Source organism: Scyliorhinus canicula, chromosome 25, assembly GCF_902713615.1.
Source record: "Scyliorhinus canicula chromosome 25, sScyCan1.1, whole genome shotgun sequence".
In the NCBI taxonomy this organism is placed as follows: Eukaryota; Metazoa; Chordata; class Chondrichthyes; order Carcharhiniformes; family Scyliorhinidae; genus Scyliorhinus; species Scyliorhinus canicula.
Genome location: NC_052170.1, coordinates 14,312,064 through 14,327,187, shown reverse-complemented (window position 1 = coordinate 14,327,187; position 15,124 = coordinate 14,312,064). Strand labels below are relative to the sequence as shown.

Here is a 15,124-nt window from a genome sequence, read left to right as displayed (position 1 = left end):
CCACCCCCCCCCCCCCCCCCCCCCACCCACATTTCAATCCGAAGCTTGCATTTATATAGCGACTTTCAACCTCGAATGATCCCATTTACTTTGCAAACAATTTTTGAAGCGTACGCACGGTTGCGGGAAACGTGAAGAAATATTTGTGCACCAGACACTCCCACAGACAATGATTGGTCAGGTCTCTGGGGTGGTTCCTCTCTGTTCGAGTGCCGTGGAATCCTTTGCGTCCGCACGATCAAATGGACGGGTGCGCCGTCTGACATCTCAATCGGAAGGTAGCACCTCCAATAGTGCGCAGCACTCCCTCAGTACTGCGCACTGAAATGTTAGCCTGGGTTAGGCCCTCAAATCTCTGGAGTGGGCCTCGAACCCACGACCTTCTGATTCGGAGGCAGAGCGCTGCCAACCGAATTAACAGTCCATGGTGTCCTTCACTGCTGGTTTTTACAAGAGCCCAGTGAGCTCGTTTTGAGTGTGTATTTCCTCCTCCAAGGAGCGATCCATTTCCCCCAGCTGGAGACCTACGCTGTTAGCAGCCTGGCCCTGGTTCGGTCACTGAGCTTAGTGATGTTGTTCGACTCAAAATTAAGCTCGTTCCTTAAATCCTCTTCCTGCTTCCAACATTCCCAACTCTCTTCCTCCAATTCCCTCATCTCGTGAGCACGTGCGGGTTTCCTCTGTGGCATTCTGACATTGAGCTGAAGAGTGAAGCTGGGGCCTGAACTGAAAACTGTACGCGCGTGTGATTATTTACAAATTCGTATTTTTCAACATGATTAAAAGTGTTTCTTTCTGTTATTTGCAGCAAATCTACCTTCCCTCTGCACAGCTTCAACATACTGAAGTTTGACAGAGAGCGACTAGAGAGGAAGGTGAGTGAAGTCTGAGAACGGTGTGGGTTTGTTACATTTGGGGTGAGTTAACTGGCGCTGTGATCTCCAGAACGATTATTGCTTCCAGTGGACAGAATCTAACTTTTTCCCATTCTGTCATTTTTTAAAAAAAATGGCTTGATCCAGAACAGAATTCTCCCAAGTGTCTGGTCCAACATTCCTGCCTCGAGCAATTTTTAAAAAACCCCCAAGCTCATTTAAAAACAAGCAATGTTGGATAAGATCGATTTGAAAAAAAAAGGGTGCAAGGCAAAGTTTTCTGACCCAGGTTGGAAGCTGCTAGTCAAACTCTTAAATTGAACTGATTTAGGAAGTTATAATAGACCCTAAAAGGGCTCAAATTTAGATCTGGCAGGGGTGGGTGGGGGGGGGGGCTAAAATTCTACTGGGCTGTTGGCCAACAGCTGAACAACTCTAGGTGTAGGCCCTGCTCAGTAAAATTCAGTGGAAGGATAATGGTTGAGCTTTGCTGTGATGCCCCAAATGGTCAAATAGCCGACATCTGCCAGTGCCTGGTCTTGTATAAGGTACCCGAGTACAGCCTGGCCTGTGGAGCTACACACCAGCTCTCTCACTCAAAGACAATGATCTGTTCCCTGCAAGGGTTATGGTGTCCATCCCATCTGTGTGTGTGTGTGAGTGTGTGTGTGAGTGAGAGAGGGGCAGACTGGATGTGCTTAGTCCTTGTCCAGTTCATTCATGGTGGACGCAGAGCAACGCGTCCCTCTTATTTCTCCTCATGACTCGTCCACCTTAATAAAAAAGTGTTTTCAAAAATGGCAGGACCTTAAGAGTGACTAGGTGATGTGAATTTAAAAATGCTTGTTGTGATCCTCATGCATGTAAATAGAGACCTGGATGTAGTGTAGGATATCTGTCCACTGTATACATACATACTAACTGAATTCAGCACTGTCTTGCCTGAATAGATCTGAAGCCCACCGCGTATAGGGTTTGAATGGTCTCCATACTATGTCAAACAGGTCCGTGTTAAATACCGCACTAAGTCTCAGAAATCATTTCTATATTATGCAAGTGAAGGGCTTAACTTTCTGTTGAGACGCATTCTAACAGGTTGTGTTCAATAGATTATTGGGAAAGAGGCTTGCAGCCCAGAGACGTTCCATTTTAATGGGGGGGGGGGGGAATTTCTGGGCTTCTACCCTCCACTACCGTGTGAACACTATGGTGTCGATGGGTTGTGTGAACGTGGAATGTGTTTTAATGAAGCCAGTTCCCGGTGAGAATGGGTTAAACGGCTGTCTCGTTCACATTTACAGATCCACGCATACAAACAGGACCGCAAAGCTCCTCCAAAGGAACTCCTGGACCAGCACCGGGACATCACGCAACGGATCCAGTGGCAGAAATCCCAGCTGGATCGCAGGGACCCTGGAGTTCTGAAAGGTGAGCTGCCCGATTCCACTGAAGGCCCACATTGTTTTGTATGGGAGCTTTGTTGCTGCTGTATTTCCTACATTATAACAGTCAATATGTTTCAAAAAGCACTTCAGTCGTGAAGAGGTTCGAGACGTGCTGGGACTGTGCAGCGTTCCTGCACACCCCCCCGCCCCCATTTTCTTTTTTCTCTCCAAGCCCTTGCAGCATAACTAACTAATAGAAGATTGCCCAGGGCCAGCTGGATCACTGGCGCTGTGTTGGATGGGCAGAACCTCCAAATTGTTCGGACTCATTTGAGCAGAAAAATTTGCCAGAGAATTATTGCCTTGCCTGAAAACAAGGGATATGTCATAGAGTTTCACAGCACAGTTAGTGGCCCTTCGGCCCATCGTGGTCTGCGCCGGCCATCAGGCACCTATCTACTCTAATCCCGTTTTCCAGAACTTGGTCCATAGCCTTGTCTGCTATTACATCTCAAGTGTTCCTCTGAATGCTCCTTCAATGTTGTGAGGGTTCCCACCTCTACCACCCTTTCAGGCAGCCAGTTCCAGATTCCCACCATCCTCTGGGTGAAAAGATTTATCGCCAAATCCTTTCTAAATCCCCTGCTCTTTAACTTAAATCTATCGCCCTGTTATTAATGTACAGTACAAACAGCAAGGGACCCAGCACCGATCCCTGAGGTACAGCACTGGACACAAGCTTCCAGCCACAAAAACAACCTTCGACCATCACCCTCTGCCTCCTGCCACTAACCCAATTTTGGATCCATTTGCTACATTTCCCTGGATCCCATGGGCTCTTACCTTCTTAAAATGTTTATATAAATAGAAAACCTCTCCAGGACAATCTTGTCCCTTGTTTCACCTCCAAATGTTATCTGATAAATGCGGTGATGTGCCATGGGTTGGTGGGGGCTATAGAGATATGAATTGTCTTGGGTATAATGTAGGTTTGCTGAACCTTCCCTGTAATAGTGTCATCTCCAGCTATAAAAGCAAAGCACTGCAGAAGCTGGAAATCTGAAATACAGCAGAGATCCTGGACTTTTTCCAGCATTTTCTGTTTTATTTCAGATTTCCAGCGTCTGCAGTATTTTGCTACGTTTAATTCACTGCCACTCCTCTTCCGGGAATGCCGACCATGAAGTTCTACTCTTTTCTCTCTGACGGGATTTCCGTTTGTCTCTTTTACCATGTTCATTGCTTTCATTTCCCTCCCGGTGTTTGCTGAAATTCACTTTCACGGCCACTTGCTCCGCCATTTGCTTCTGTCTCCAACTCACCCCCACTTGGATTCCAACTGGGGTTCCATCCGTCTTGTTTCAAATCCACCCAAATAGCGTTCTATAACACCTACTTTAGTCTTTAACACAACCATTACAGGGTGTTGAAAAAAGTTTTGGGACAACTGCCTTCATCAATCGAGGCATAAAAGCAGGGAGGTCATGTTGGAGTTGTATGGAACTTTGGTGAGGCCACAGCTGGAGGACCTTGTGCAATTCTGGTCGCCACATTATAGGAAGGATGTGATTGCACTGGAGGGGGTGCAGAGGAGATTCACCAGGATGTTGCCTGGGATGGAACAAGTTAGAAAGAGAGGTTATTTAGGCTTCGGTTGTTTTTGCTGGAGCAGTGACGACTAAGGGATGGCCTGATCGATTATGAGGGACCTGTACAAGATTGAGGGGCATGGACAGGGTGGATAGGGAGCAGCTGTTTCCCTTAGCTGAAGGGTCAGTTACGAGGGGATACAAGTTCAAGGTGACGGGCGGGGAGGTTTAGGGGAGATTTGAGGAAAAATGCTTTTATCCAGAGGGTGGTGATGATCGGGAATGCACTGGTGGTAGAGGCGGGTTGCCTCACATCCTTTTAAAAAGTACCTGGACGAGCATTTGGCCCGTCATAACATTCAAGGCATGGGCCAAGTGCTGGCAAATGGGATACGGTGGGCGGGTCAGGTGTTTTTCATGTTTTGGTGGTCGATGGGCCGAAGGGCCTCTTCTGCACTGTATTATTCTGCGATTCTGATTAACACTCCCTTTGCCTTGTGCCCATAATATTTTTGTCAAATTTCACATAGTTAGCGTCAATCTCTGACTTATTCGGCTCCCCTCTTAAACAGTACAAAACCCACCACATTTTCCCCCCTCTCTTTAGATGTGAAGCAGAGTCCTATGGGCTCGAGACGTGAACTGTGTTTCTGTCTCCACAGGTGCTGAGTTTTCCCAGCATTTTCTGCTGTATTTCTTCTTCTCCAGTTTTTTTCTCCCTGACTGTCGCTGCTCCTCGGCGTGCGCCGAGGTGGGGGGGTTGCACCGTGTTTTGCTGGAGTCGACTTTGCTGACTGAGCATCAATCTCCAAGGCGTAACTCAGAAAGGAAATCCTGAAGGAATCTGCTGCTGAAACAGGACAAAGTATTTCGTCCAGTGTTAGAGGCCTAGCATATGGGATACAGTTGAGCATGTTTGAAGCAATAGGCCACAAACAGAAATTGAGATTTTTGTTTGAGCTGAACTCGTTTGAGCCCCCCAATTTGCTCCGTATATATCACTTATAATTAATCTTTGTTTTCTTTTTAAATTCCAGAATATGTAACACAGCTGGAGAAATATGTACACTATTACACAGATGCAGCTAAGCGACTAGGTACCGAAGGGAGTCGGGTAAGTGATGGGAACCTTTGGTCGCTGTGCCTGGGGGGGATGGACAAGGGGGGAAAAGTCCTCAGCTTCCCATTGGAAGAGGTTCTCTCCTTTTCTTGAGCTACACGTCCTTAGGGTTCTGTTCCAGCAGAGAACTTGTAGGATTAATGTGACCGCGTTATCCCGAGAACCACTTCAGAAGGGGCCTGTAACTCCGGGGTCCCGTTAACTACAAAGTTCTTGGGAGTCCATTCAGCCCTCTGCTTCCTTCTCCATAACTCCCATCAAACCGGATTGCGCTATCCCTCTCTCTGATCACTGACCGACGTTGACATTGAAAAATCCTCGTCGTTGTTTTAAAACCCTTCGTGACCTAGAGATCCCTGCTATGTGCCTGCCTGTCCTGCCACCTGCCTGCGCGCCCTGTCTGTCAGCACTCCAGTGCTATAACCCTCCTCGATATCTGCCTACCTCCAATTCTGACTTCACACCCCTGACTTTCATCGCTCCAAACTAGTGATGGCTGTGCCTGCAGTTGCCTAGGTCCTAAACTCTGAAAGTCCCCCCCCCCGAAATCTCGCCGCCTCCCTTCACCTTCTAATATTGATCGTATTCCTCAATATTAGAGATCAAATGGTGTTGACCGTTTCGGCAAAGTTAAATTTGCACAATACTGAGGCAGATAACACAGCGAGGGGGAGCGAGGCTACACTTCTGAATGGTTTTGTTTTCTTTTCTGGGCAGGAGATGGCGAAAGAAGCTTTATACAAGAGGAAGCTGGTGGATGACGAGGTAAGATAAGACCATAAGACGTAGGAGCAGAATTAGGCCACTCGGCCCATCGAGTCTGCTCCCCGCCATTCAATATTTTCTCATCCCCATTCTCCTGCCTTCTCCCCATAACCCCTGATCCCCTTATTAATCAAGAACCTATCTATCTCTGTCTTAAAGACACTCAGTGAATTGGCCTCCAGAGCCTTCTGCGGCAAAGAGTTCCACAGATTCACCACCCTCTGGCTGAAGAAATTCCTCCTCATCTCTGTTTTAAAGGATCGTCCCTTTAGTCTGAGATGGTGTCCTCTGGTTCTAGTTTTTCCGACAAGTGGAAACATCCTCTCCACGTCCACTCTATCCAGGCCTTGCAGTATTCTATAAGTTTCAATAAGATCCCCGCTCATCCTTCTAAACTCCAACGAGTACAGACCCAGAGTCCTCAAACGTTCCTCATACGACAAGTTCTTCATTCCAGGGATCATTCTTGTGAACCTCCTCTGGACCCTTTCCAAGGCCAGCCCATCCTTCCTTGGATACGGAGCCCAAAACTGCTCACAATACTCCAAATGGGATCTGACCAGAATCTTATACAGCCTCAGACGTACATCCCTGGTCTTGTATTCTAGCCCTCTCGACATGAATGCTAACATTGCATTTGCCTTCTTAACTGCCGACTGAACCCGCATGTTAACCTTAAGAGAATCGTGAACAAGGACTCTCAAGTCCCTTTGTGCTTCTGCTTTCCAAAGCATTTCCCCATTTAGAAAATAGTCTATGCCTAAATTCCTCCTTCTAAAGTGCATAACCTCATACTTTTCCACATTGTATTTCATTTGCCACTTCATTGCCCACTCTCCTAGCCTGTCCAAGTCCTTCTGCAGCCCCCTTGCTTCCTCAAGACTACCTGCCCCTCTACAGATCTTTGTATGAGGAACTTAGCAACAATGTATTCAGTTCCTACTTCCAGATCATTAATGTATAGTGTAAAAAGTTGTGGTCCCAGCATAGACTTGATGACAGACTCGGGGCTACTTTCTCCACAACAAGGGGCAGCAGGGTAGCATGGTGGTTAGCATAAATGCTTCACAGCTCCAGGGTCCCAGGTTCAGTTCCCGGCTTGGATCACTGTCTGTGTGGAGTCTGCACGTCCTCCCCGTGTGTGCGTGGGTTTCCTCCGGGTGCTCCAGTTTCCTCCCACAGTCCAAAGATGTGCGGGTTAGGTGGATTGGCCATGCTAAATTGCCCGTAGTGTCCTAATAAAAGTAAGGTTAAGGGGGGGGGGGGTTGTTGGGTTACGGGTATAGGGTGGATACGTGGGTTTGAGAGGGTGATCATGGCTCGGCACAACATTGAGGGCCGAAGGGCCTGTTCTGTGCTGTACTGTTCTATGTTCTATGATAGGTGCAGCAGATCAGCATTCGCATATCTCTGTGGCAGTCTTGTGTTTTCATCTATTTGTTTCCCACTACACAATTGTTACAAGAGTCTCAGGGGGAAAAAAGTCAGTGACCCATTGGCTCAGTAGATAACAATTGAGTTTCTGGGTCAGAAGGTTGTGAGTTCAAGACCCACTTCAACATCTTAAACACCAAATCTAGACCGACAGATTCGTGCAAAACTGAGGGAAAGTCGTATGTCAAGAGGGTCCATCATACAGGCGAGATGTTAAACCCATGTTTGCCCCCTCTCACAGATGCAAAAGATTGAAGAGCAGGAGAATCTTGATATCTTGGCCAATATCTATCCCTTAACATCACGAAGATATTAACTGACCATTGTTGCATTGCTGAGTTGGTGTCACGGTTCCCACATTGCAACAGTTCACGTGTTACAGACCGCTTCTGTGGACCCAAATTTTAAAACCACATGTAAGAGACAGAACAGGTCGGCTACCAAATATTGCAACATCACTGAATAGTACAGTGCAGAAGAGGCCCTTCGGCCCATCAAATCTGCTCCAACGCATAAAAAACACCTGACCTACCTACCTAAACCCATTTACCAGCACTTGGCCCATATGTTATGACGTGCCAAGTGCTCATCCAGGTACGTTTTAAATGATGTGAGGCAACCCGCCTCTACCACCCTCCCAGGCAGTGCATTCTAGACCGTCACCACTCTCTGGGTAAAAAAGATTTTCCTCAAATCCCCCTTAAACCTCCTACCACTCTGGGCGGCACGGTGGCGCAATGGTTAGCACTGCTGCCTCACAGCGCCGAGGGCCCGGGTTCGATCCCTGCCCTGGGTCACTGTCCGTGTGGAGTTTGCACATTCTCCCCGTGTCTGCGTGGGTCTCACCCCCACAAACCAAAAGATGTGCAGGGTAGGTGGCTTGGCCACACTAAATTGCCAATTAATTGGGGGGGGGGAAAGAATTGGGCACTTTAAATTTTTTTTTTTTAATAAACCTCCTGCCCCTTACCTTGAACTTGTGTCCCCCTCGAAACTGACCCTTCAACTAAGGGGAACAGCTGCTCCCTATTCACCCTGTCCATGCCCCTCATAATCTTGTACACCTCGATCAGGTCGCCCCTCAGTCTTCTCTGCTCCAGTGAAAGGGAGCAATGCCATGGGGAATCATCGAGCTGGCTGTACTTATTTCTCTGCTCCTCTCCTTGATTCGCTGACAGTCCAGTTTCTTGGGTAGTTGAAAGCCCAACAGCGAGTCTAACAAGGACCTTTCAGCATGAACCCAGACAGTGAGTGCCAAGACACTGGCACCATATCTGCCAAGCCTGATGCCGCACAAGCATGGGCACTCACACTCATGTGCATACTCGCGCGTGCATATCCACACTGAGGGGTTCATTGCATAGTTCATGTGGAGTCCATTCCCCATATATTTGTGTGCCCAATCTCTCTGGTTTATAGGCATTTTCTACGAAAGCTCTCTTATTCAATGGCTGTTTTTTTGTTAGATATGTAAAAACTGTTGATAGTTTTTGTGTTTTGGTCACTGTAAAGATGGTGTCAATGTTACGTTAAAGTGTTTCTCTCTTTCCCTCTCTCACTCCTATTGTCTCTTTTCTTTCTCTCTCACCCGTTCTTTTCTTTCTCTCTCACCCGTTCTTTTCTTTCTCTCTCACCCATTCTTTTTCTGACCCCTTCTCACCCTCTCATTGCCCTCTTTCTGTTGCCTCTCCAATCTCTCCCCTCTTCCTCCCTTCTCCCCTCTTTCACTCCCTTCTCCCCTCTTTCACTCCCTTCTCCCCTCTTTCACTCCCTTCTCCCCTCTTTCACTCTCTTTTCTCCATCTTTCCCTCTCTTCTGCCCCTCCCTCTTTCCCTCTCTTCTTCCCCATTCCTCTTTCCCTCTCTTTTGCCCCCTTCCTCTTTCCCTCTATTCTGCCCGCTTCCTCTTTCCCTCTCTCCCGCACCCTTCCTCTTTCGCATATAGCTGCAAAGATTCAGACGATAAAGACTGCAGTGTTGGATTGGCGCCACCTCCTCCCTCACAGTCTACACTAAACACTGGTGGTTTCTAGGTCGCACATGTATGTCCAAGGAATACTCCTGCTTTTTGGGGCTGGTGGATGGGGACGACCAGTTAACCCCTTGGCCCCTCCAATATCTTCTGCAACCAATCCCCTCCAACCCCTGGAGCTCGTGAGAGGACCTCTCTACCCCTCAATCTGGAGTATGGAGCTGGAAAGTGGAAAAACCTACAGCAGGCCACGTAGACATTGGAACTGAAGCACCCAGATTCTGCAAGATTCCAATGGAGGAGGCACTGGACAATCTTATCAACACAGACTGTAAGATTAAAACAAACAAGATGTCACTTTTAGCGTTACTGGGGTTACATTTGCCCTATAACTCTCCCCCCCCCCCCCCCTCCCCAACAACCTTATTTGTGGGGAGGTGTCAGTTAAATAGCGTGAAATATTTTCTGATATGGTATCCTACAGTTTTCCGTATCCCCAGTGTGGGAGATAGAATTGGGCACGATTGAACAATTAATTTTATTTCACGGGATTTCAGGATTTTAAAAAAAAACTGCTCTGAGATCTCATTCTGCTATCCCGATTAAATTTTTCCCTTCGGGATCAGAAGGGGGTGGCCTTAAATTTGTATCCTGTCTGCCCGATGTGATTTGAATAGTCTCTCGAGCTGGCTGGCCGGGCTTTTTACTGGGTGGAGTTATGTGCTCGAAGGGTTCACGCTTAATGTAGACGTGTAGGTTGGAGGGAGGTCAAACGGTTTCTGGGGTATCAGGGTTGGTTAGTTTGGGGGGGGGGGGGTTTGTTGATCCATCTGAATCGGGCCACAGATCCTGCAAACTCTGACAGGCCACGAGGAGGCACTTGATGGGGCTGCAACTACATGTATACTGCTTTTTTAAAAAAAGGGTGTTTACCGGGACAGATGGCGGTGAAGTGTTCTGCTTCGCACTACGCCGCTCCCAGGTGGGTGAAGTTAGCACTGTTGGGTGCAGCCAAAAAAGACCTCGCTGATGGTATTGCTGCCCCTTAATGAAACAGTCTCCACGTGCCTCGGCACTTCTTGATGATAATCCTAAATAGAGGGCCAACAGCTTTAATGCAAAGAACAGTCTTTAATCATTTTCCTTAGCAATCCAACACCACGAAGGTTGGTCGTAGGTGGGTGTAGGGGGGCCACGGGGAGAATATTTGAGCTCCTGCCTTGACGCCGCCACATCTCTGTAATGACTGGCAAGGTGACCGCAGTTCCTGTTTCTCCAGCTCTCTCTTTTTCTTTTGCCGCCAGTTATTCTGACGTTCTCACTGAACAACTGCCAATGGCTTCTGACATTGTTGAGTATGAAGGCGTTTGATTGTACTGTAACGGTAAATTGATGATCTTGGCCAATCAAAGTGAATGAATCGTATTTTAATCAGGACTTTCTCTCAGTCGCTGGGTGGGGGGAGCGTTGGCCGAAGACTATGGGGTTAAATCCCTCATTTAAAGATGTCTCATCAGACTCTAAAGTTCCCGTTAAAACCCTGCCCACTTTCAACGTCCCAGGAAGGAATATTCTGATCTTCAATCTGCTCCATAGCCTGGGCCCCTGGGGGCAGCATTCCAACAACTGCCAGCCCTCTGTCCTCAGCCAGCTAACTATTAGAAACGGAGAAAATAGGAGCAGGAGGAGGCCATTCGGCCCTTCGAGTCTGCTTCGCCATTCATTCTGATCATGGCCGACCATCCAACTCAATAGCCTAATCCCGCTTTACCCCCATATCCTTTGATCCCCATCGCCCGAAGTGCTGTATCTAACTGCTTCTTGAACACATACAATGTTTTGGCCTCAACTACTTCCCGTGGTAGTGCATTCCACAGGCCGACCACTCTCTGGGTGAAGAAATTTCTCCTCATCTCAGTCCTAAATGGTCTACCCCGTATCCTCAGACTGTGATCCCTGGTTCTGGACACACCCACCATCAGGAAGATCCTTCCTACATCTATCCTGTATTATTCACGTAGAACCCCAGTGTGTTGATTATGATGGCACTTTCTGGCTGGAAGTGATTCAAAAGGAGCCCTGTACACCCCTTCATTATTCAGGAATCCCGTGTCCTCTGGCCAGTTCTGGGTTGCAGCCAAGTGTACCCAATTCATTTTTTCCAATTAAGGGGCAATTTAGTGTGGCCAATCCATGCTGCACATCTTTGGGTTGTCCCCCCACAACCACGGGGAGAATGTGCAAACTCCACACGGACAGTGACCCAGTGCCGGGATCGAACCTGGGACCTCAGCGCCGTGAGGCAGCAGGGCTAACCCACTGTGCCACCGTGCTGCCCATATTCCAGACTTCTTAATAAACTACTGACATACGGTGGGATTCGAACCTGCGTCCCCCAGAGCATTAGCCTGGGTCTTTGGATCACTAGCCCAGTGACGTTACCAGTAAGCCACTGTGTCCCCTGCGGCCTGGCATGCAGGGGGCAGGGTTTGCTTCAGTAGAGAGCGGTCTGGCCAGCAGGAGAGGAGGGTTGTGATTCAGTAAGTTTGGCACACTCCATATGAGAGTTTACTCAGCATTTCCGTAGTAGGGGAAAGCACTGCACCTGCCGTTTACAAAGCGGGAGAGCGTTTACCAGGACCAAAGATTAGATAATAATCTGATGACAAGGAGTGAAAGGTCAGAATGAAACTTTTGCAGCTTTTGATGTGCTTACAGTCAGGTGTGATCAATGCATTACCATAATCGTTTTTTAATATGGATAATCCCTCTGCGATGGTCGTGATTGTCCAGCTGAGGGGAGGGTGAGGGGAGGGTGTGGGGGGAGGGGAGGGTGTGGGGGGAGGGGAGGGTGTTTTGTAGGTGACCCTCTTGGGTGTGTTAATTCCCAAAGTTGCTTCACGCGAACAGCTCCTAATTAGAATCACAGCAGAGCGAGGGCAGCACGGTAGCATGGTGGTTAGCACGATTATTTCACAGCTCCAGGGTCCGAGGTTCGATTGCCGGCTTGGGTCACAGTCTGTGCGGAGTCTGCACGTTCTCCCCATGTCTGCGTGGGTTTCCTCCGGTTTCCTCCCACAGTCCAAAGATGTGCAGGTTAGGGTGGATTGGCCATGATAAATTGCCCTTAGTGTCCATAGTTGCCCTTAGTGTTGGGTGGGGTTACTGGGTTATGGGGATAGGGTGGAGCTGTGGGCTTGGGTAGGGTGCTCTTTCCAAGAGCCAGTGCAGACTTGATGGGCCGAATGGCCTCCTTCTGCACTGTAACTTCTATGATTACCTGCCAATATTAGAATGGGTAAGCAATTCAATTGATGCATTTCAGCCTGATAGGATCTGCTGCTGCCGCGCACCCCCCCCCCCCCCCCCCAGTGTGTGTGGTAAGGCTGCACCCTGACAATAAACCGAGTGGTATTACAAGTACTGCCCTAACTAACTGAGCGATGGTTGGCCTTCCTCCTCCTGGGTCAGGCCTAAGGCACTAACAAATGTGTGTTGTAGGGAGGAACACCCTTCCCATTTCCCGATGCAGATGTCCATCCATGAGTGTCCTCTGTCAATGCTGCCTTGAATCAGTTGGCAAGCGTGGGCCGACGTTCCCTGCCAGCTTCCCCTTTTCAGGTGTTATTTGAAATCAATAGCACCGCTTGGCTATCCCGCCAGCTTCAGTCGTTTCTGTGCCTCGCTGATTGCGCCCTTCACAAAGAACACGCAGACATCCAGCTAAGCAGGTCCAAAGGTTTCCCGTGAGCTTATCGGAATGAAAAAAAAATCTCCTCGGCTCTCCGCCCCTATCTTTGTTTCTAGAAGTCACACCAACTGTTTGAAGTGGAAATGGAGACCATCCCCAGCTGAAATGCAGACCATCCTCAGCACTCTAACTTGGGGATGGGGCTGTTGCAGTCTGTACAAGAGAAGGGAGGTGGAGGCTTAGTAGTATTGTCACCAGATTAGTAACCCAGGACCTGAGTTCGAATCCCGCCAAGGCCGATGGTGAAATTTGACTTCAGTAAAAATCCGGAATTAAAAGTCTAATGATGACCATGAACCATCATCTAAAAATCCACCCGGTTCACTAATGAATAATTTTTTTTTTTAAATGCCAATACCAATTCTGTGGGCTGACAGTGAGGTGACTGGGGTGCGGTGGGGTGTGCTCCATGTGGACGCTGTGGGCCCTACTTGCGTTGTGCACATGCTGCTGTACAGTACCTCTTATTCCCAACTCCGACAGAGCTTGGGGCTGGTACGAGTGTTTAGAATTCGGTGAAGTGCCTGCTAACTCTGTACTTGAATGTCTTACAGATTGGAATGTAATGTATAAAATGGAGATGATACTGATTGCTAATCGTTCATAATAAAGGGATACAGGAAGAACTGATTTGAAAAAGAACTTGTGCTTTTTTTTAAAAAAGAGAACTCGCCCAGCAATACAATCTGCACTATTCCGAGGGGTTTGTTGGTAACATTTACCCCTCTTGTTTCCACTTTTCTCCGTGAAGTAGACACAACTGAAGGATGTGTTTGTGGGAGCAGCACAGTCGCACAAGTGGATATCACTGTGGCTTCACAGCGCCAGGGGTCCCGGGTTCGATTCCCCGCTGGGTCACTGTCTGTGCGGAGTCTGCACGTTCTCCCCGTGTGTGCGTGGGTTTCCTCCGGGTGCTCCGGTTTCCTCCCACAGTCCAAAGACGTGCAGGTTCGAGGCATTGGCCATGATAAATTGCCCTTCGTGACCAAAAAGAGATAAGTGAGAGGAGATTCACGCGATGTGCATAAATGAATAAACGCAGGGCAGCACGGTGGCGCAGTGGTTAGCACTGCTGCCTCACGGCACCGAGGACCCGGGTTCGATCCCGGCCCCAGGTCACTGTCCGTGTGGAGTTTGCACATTCTCCCCGTGTCTGCGTGAGTTTCACCCCCCACAACCCAAAGATGTGCAGGTTAGGTGGATTAGCCATGTTAAATTGCCCCTTAATTAGAAAAAAAAGAATTAGATACTCTTAAATTTAAAAAAAATTAACGAGTAAACAGCATAGAAGAGGTAAATCCGGATCAATACTTCAAATAAATTCATGTATTGCTGGGCCAAAACGGGTTTGAGGGGCTGAATGGCCTACTGCTGTCCCCCAAGATTGCACACAAAATACTCCCAACTACGGAGAACGTTTGTAGCGTGGCGGCAAATCTGCGCATAGCAAGATCCCACAAAGAGCAACACTGTAAATGATCGGAAAGTCGGGAATCGTGTACGAAAGAAATGGGAACTCTGTACAGACGAGCTGGAACAAGCCTGTTGCCTCCTCCGTCTGTCTGTCCTCTGATTTTAATCAATCAATGTGCGCACGTGGTAAATTGTGTGAGAGTGGAAATGTTGGTGAAGTTGAGAATTAAAAAAAAAAAACACCTTGGTTTGATTATTCCTTAAAACCCTTCACCAACAAAAAAAACCAGTCTCAACTGCTCTTTGGGAGGGCGAAAGTTCCCAACTTGCACTATTGGGTGTGAAGAAGTGATTTCTGATACTATCCCTGAATGGCCTATCTCCAGTTTTGAGATCGCCTCTTTGTTCTCGTCATTCCCACCAGAGCAAATACAGAGGGGTATGTGTGTGTGTGTCTCTTTCTCTCTATCTAAATCTTTTAATTGTCTTCAAAACATGAATTTAAAAATTTTTTTTTAATAAATTTAGATTAGCCAATTATTTTTTCCAATTAAGGGGCAATTTTGCGTGGCCAATCCACCTACTCTGCACATTTTTGGGTTGTGGGGTGAAACCCACGCAAACACGGGGAGAATGTGCAAACTCCACACGGACAGTGACCCAGAGCCGGGATCGAACCTGGGACCTCAGCGCCGTGAGGCGGTTGTGCTAGCCACTAGGCCACCGTGCTGCCCTCAAAACATGAATTTAATCTCTTTTTCAAGATAGTTTATTATTAGTGCACGGGATTTGGACATCACTGGCTTGGCCAGCATTTGTTG

At 48.0% G+C, this 15,124-nt stretch overlaps 1 protein-coding gene across 1 annotated transcript in view; it reads left to right on the top strand.

Annotated features, from left to right (window-relative positions):
• cc2d1a (coiled-coil and C2 domain containing 1A) overlaps nucleotides 1-10,933 on the top strand; it is a 90,712-nt gene extending 79,779 nt beyond the window's left edge. The window contains exons 25-29 of the mRNA XM_038784924.1: nucleotides 809-875; nucleotides 2,177-2,303; nucleotides 4,887-4,963; nucleotides 5,687-5,734; nucleotides 9,113-10,933. Coding sequence (XP_038640852.1) covers nucleotides 809-875; nucleotides 2,177-2,303; nucleotides 4,887-4,963; nucleotides 5,687-5,734; nucleotides 9,113-9,133 — 340 coding nt within the window. The 3' untranslated portion in view covers nucleotides 9,134-10,933. The remainder of the gene's footprint in view (nucleotides 1-808; nucleotides 876-2,176; nucleotides 2,304-4,886; nucleotides 4,964-5,686; nucleotides 5,735-9,112) is intronic.
• The last annotated feature ends 4,191 nt before the right edge of the window (nucleotides 10,934-15,124 follow it).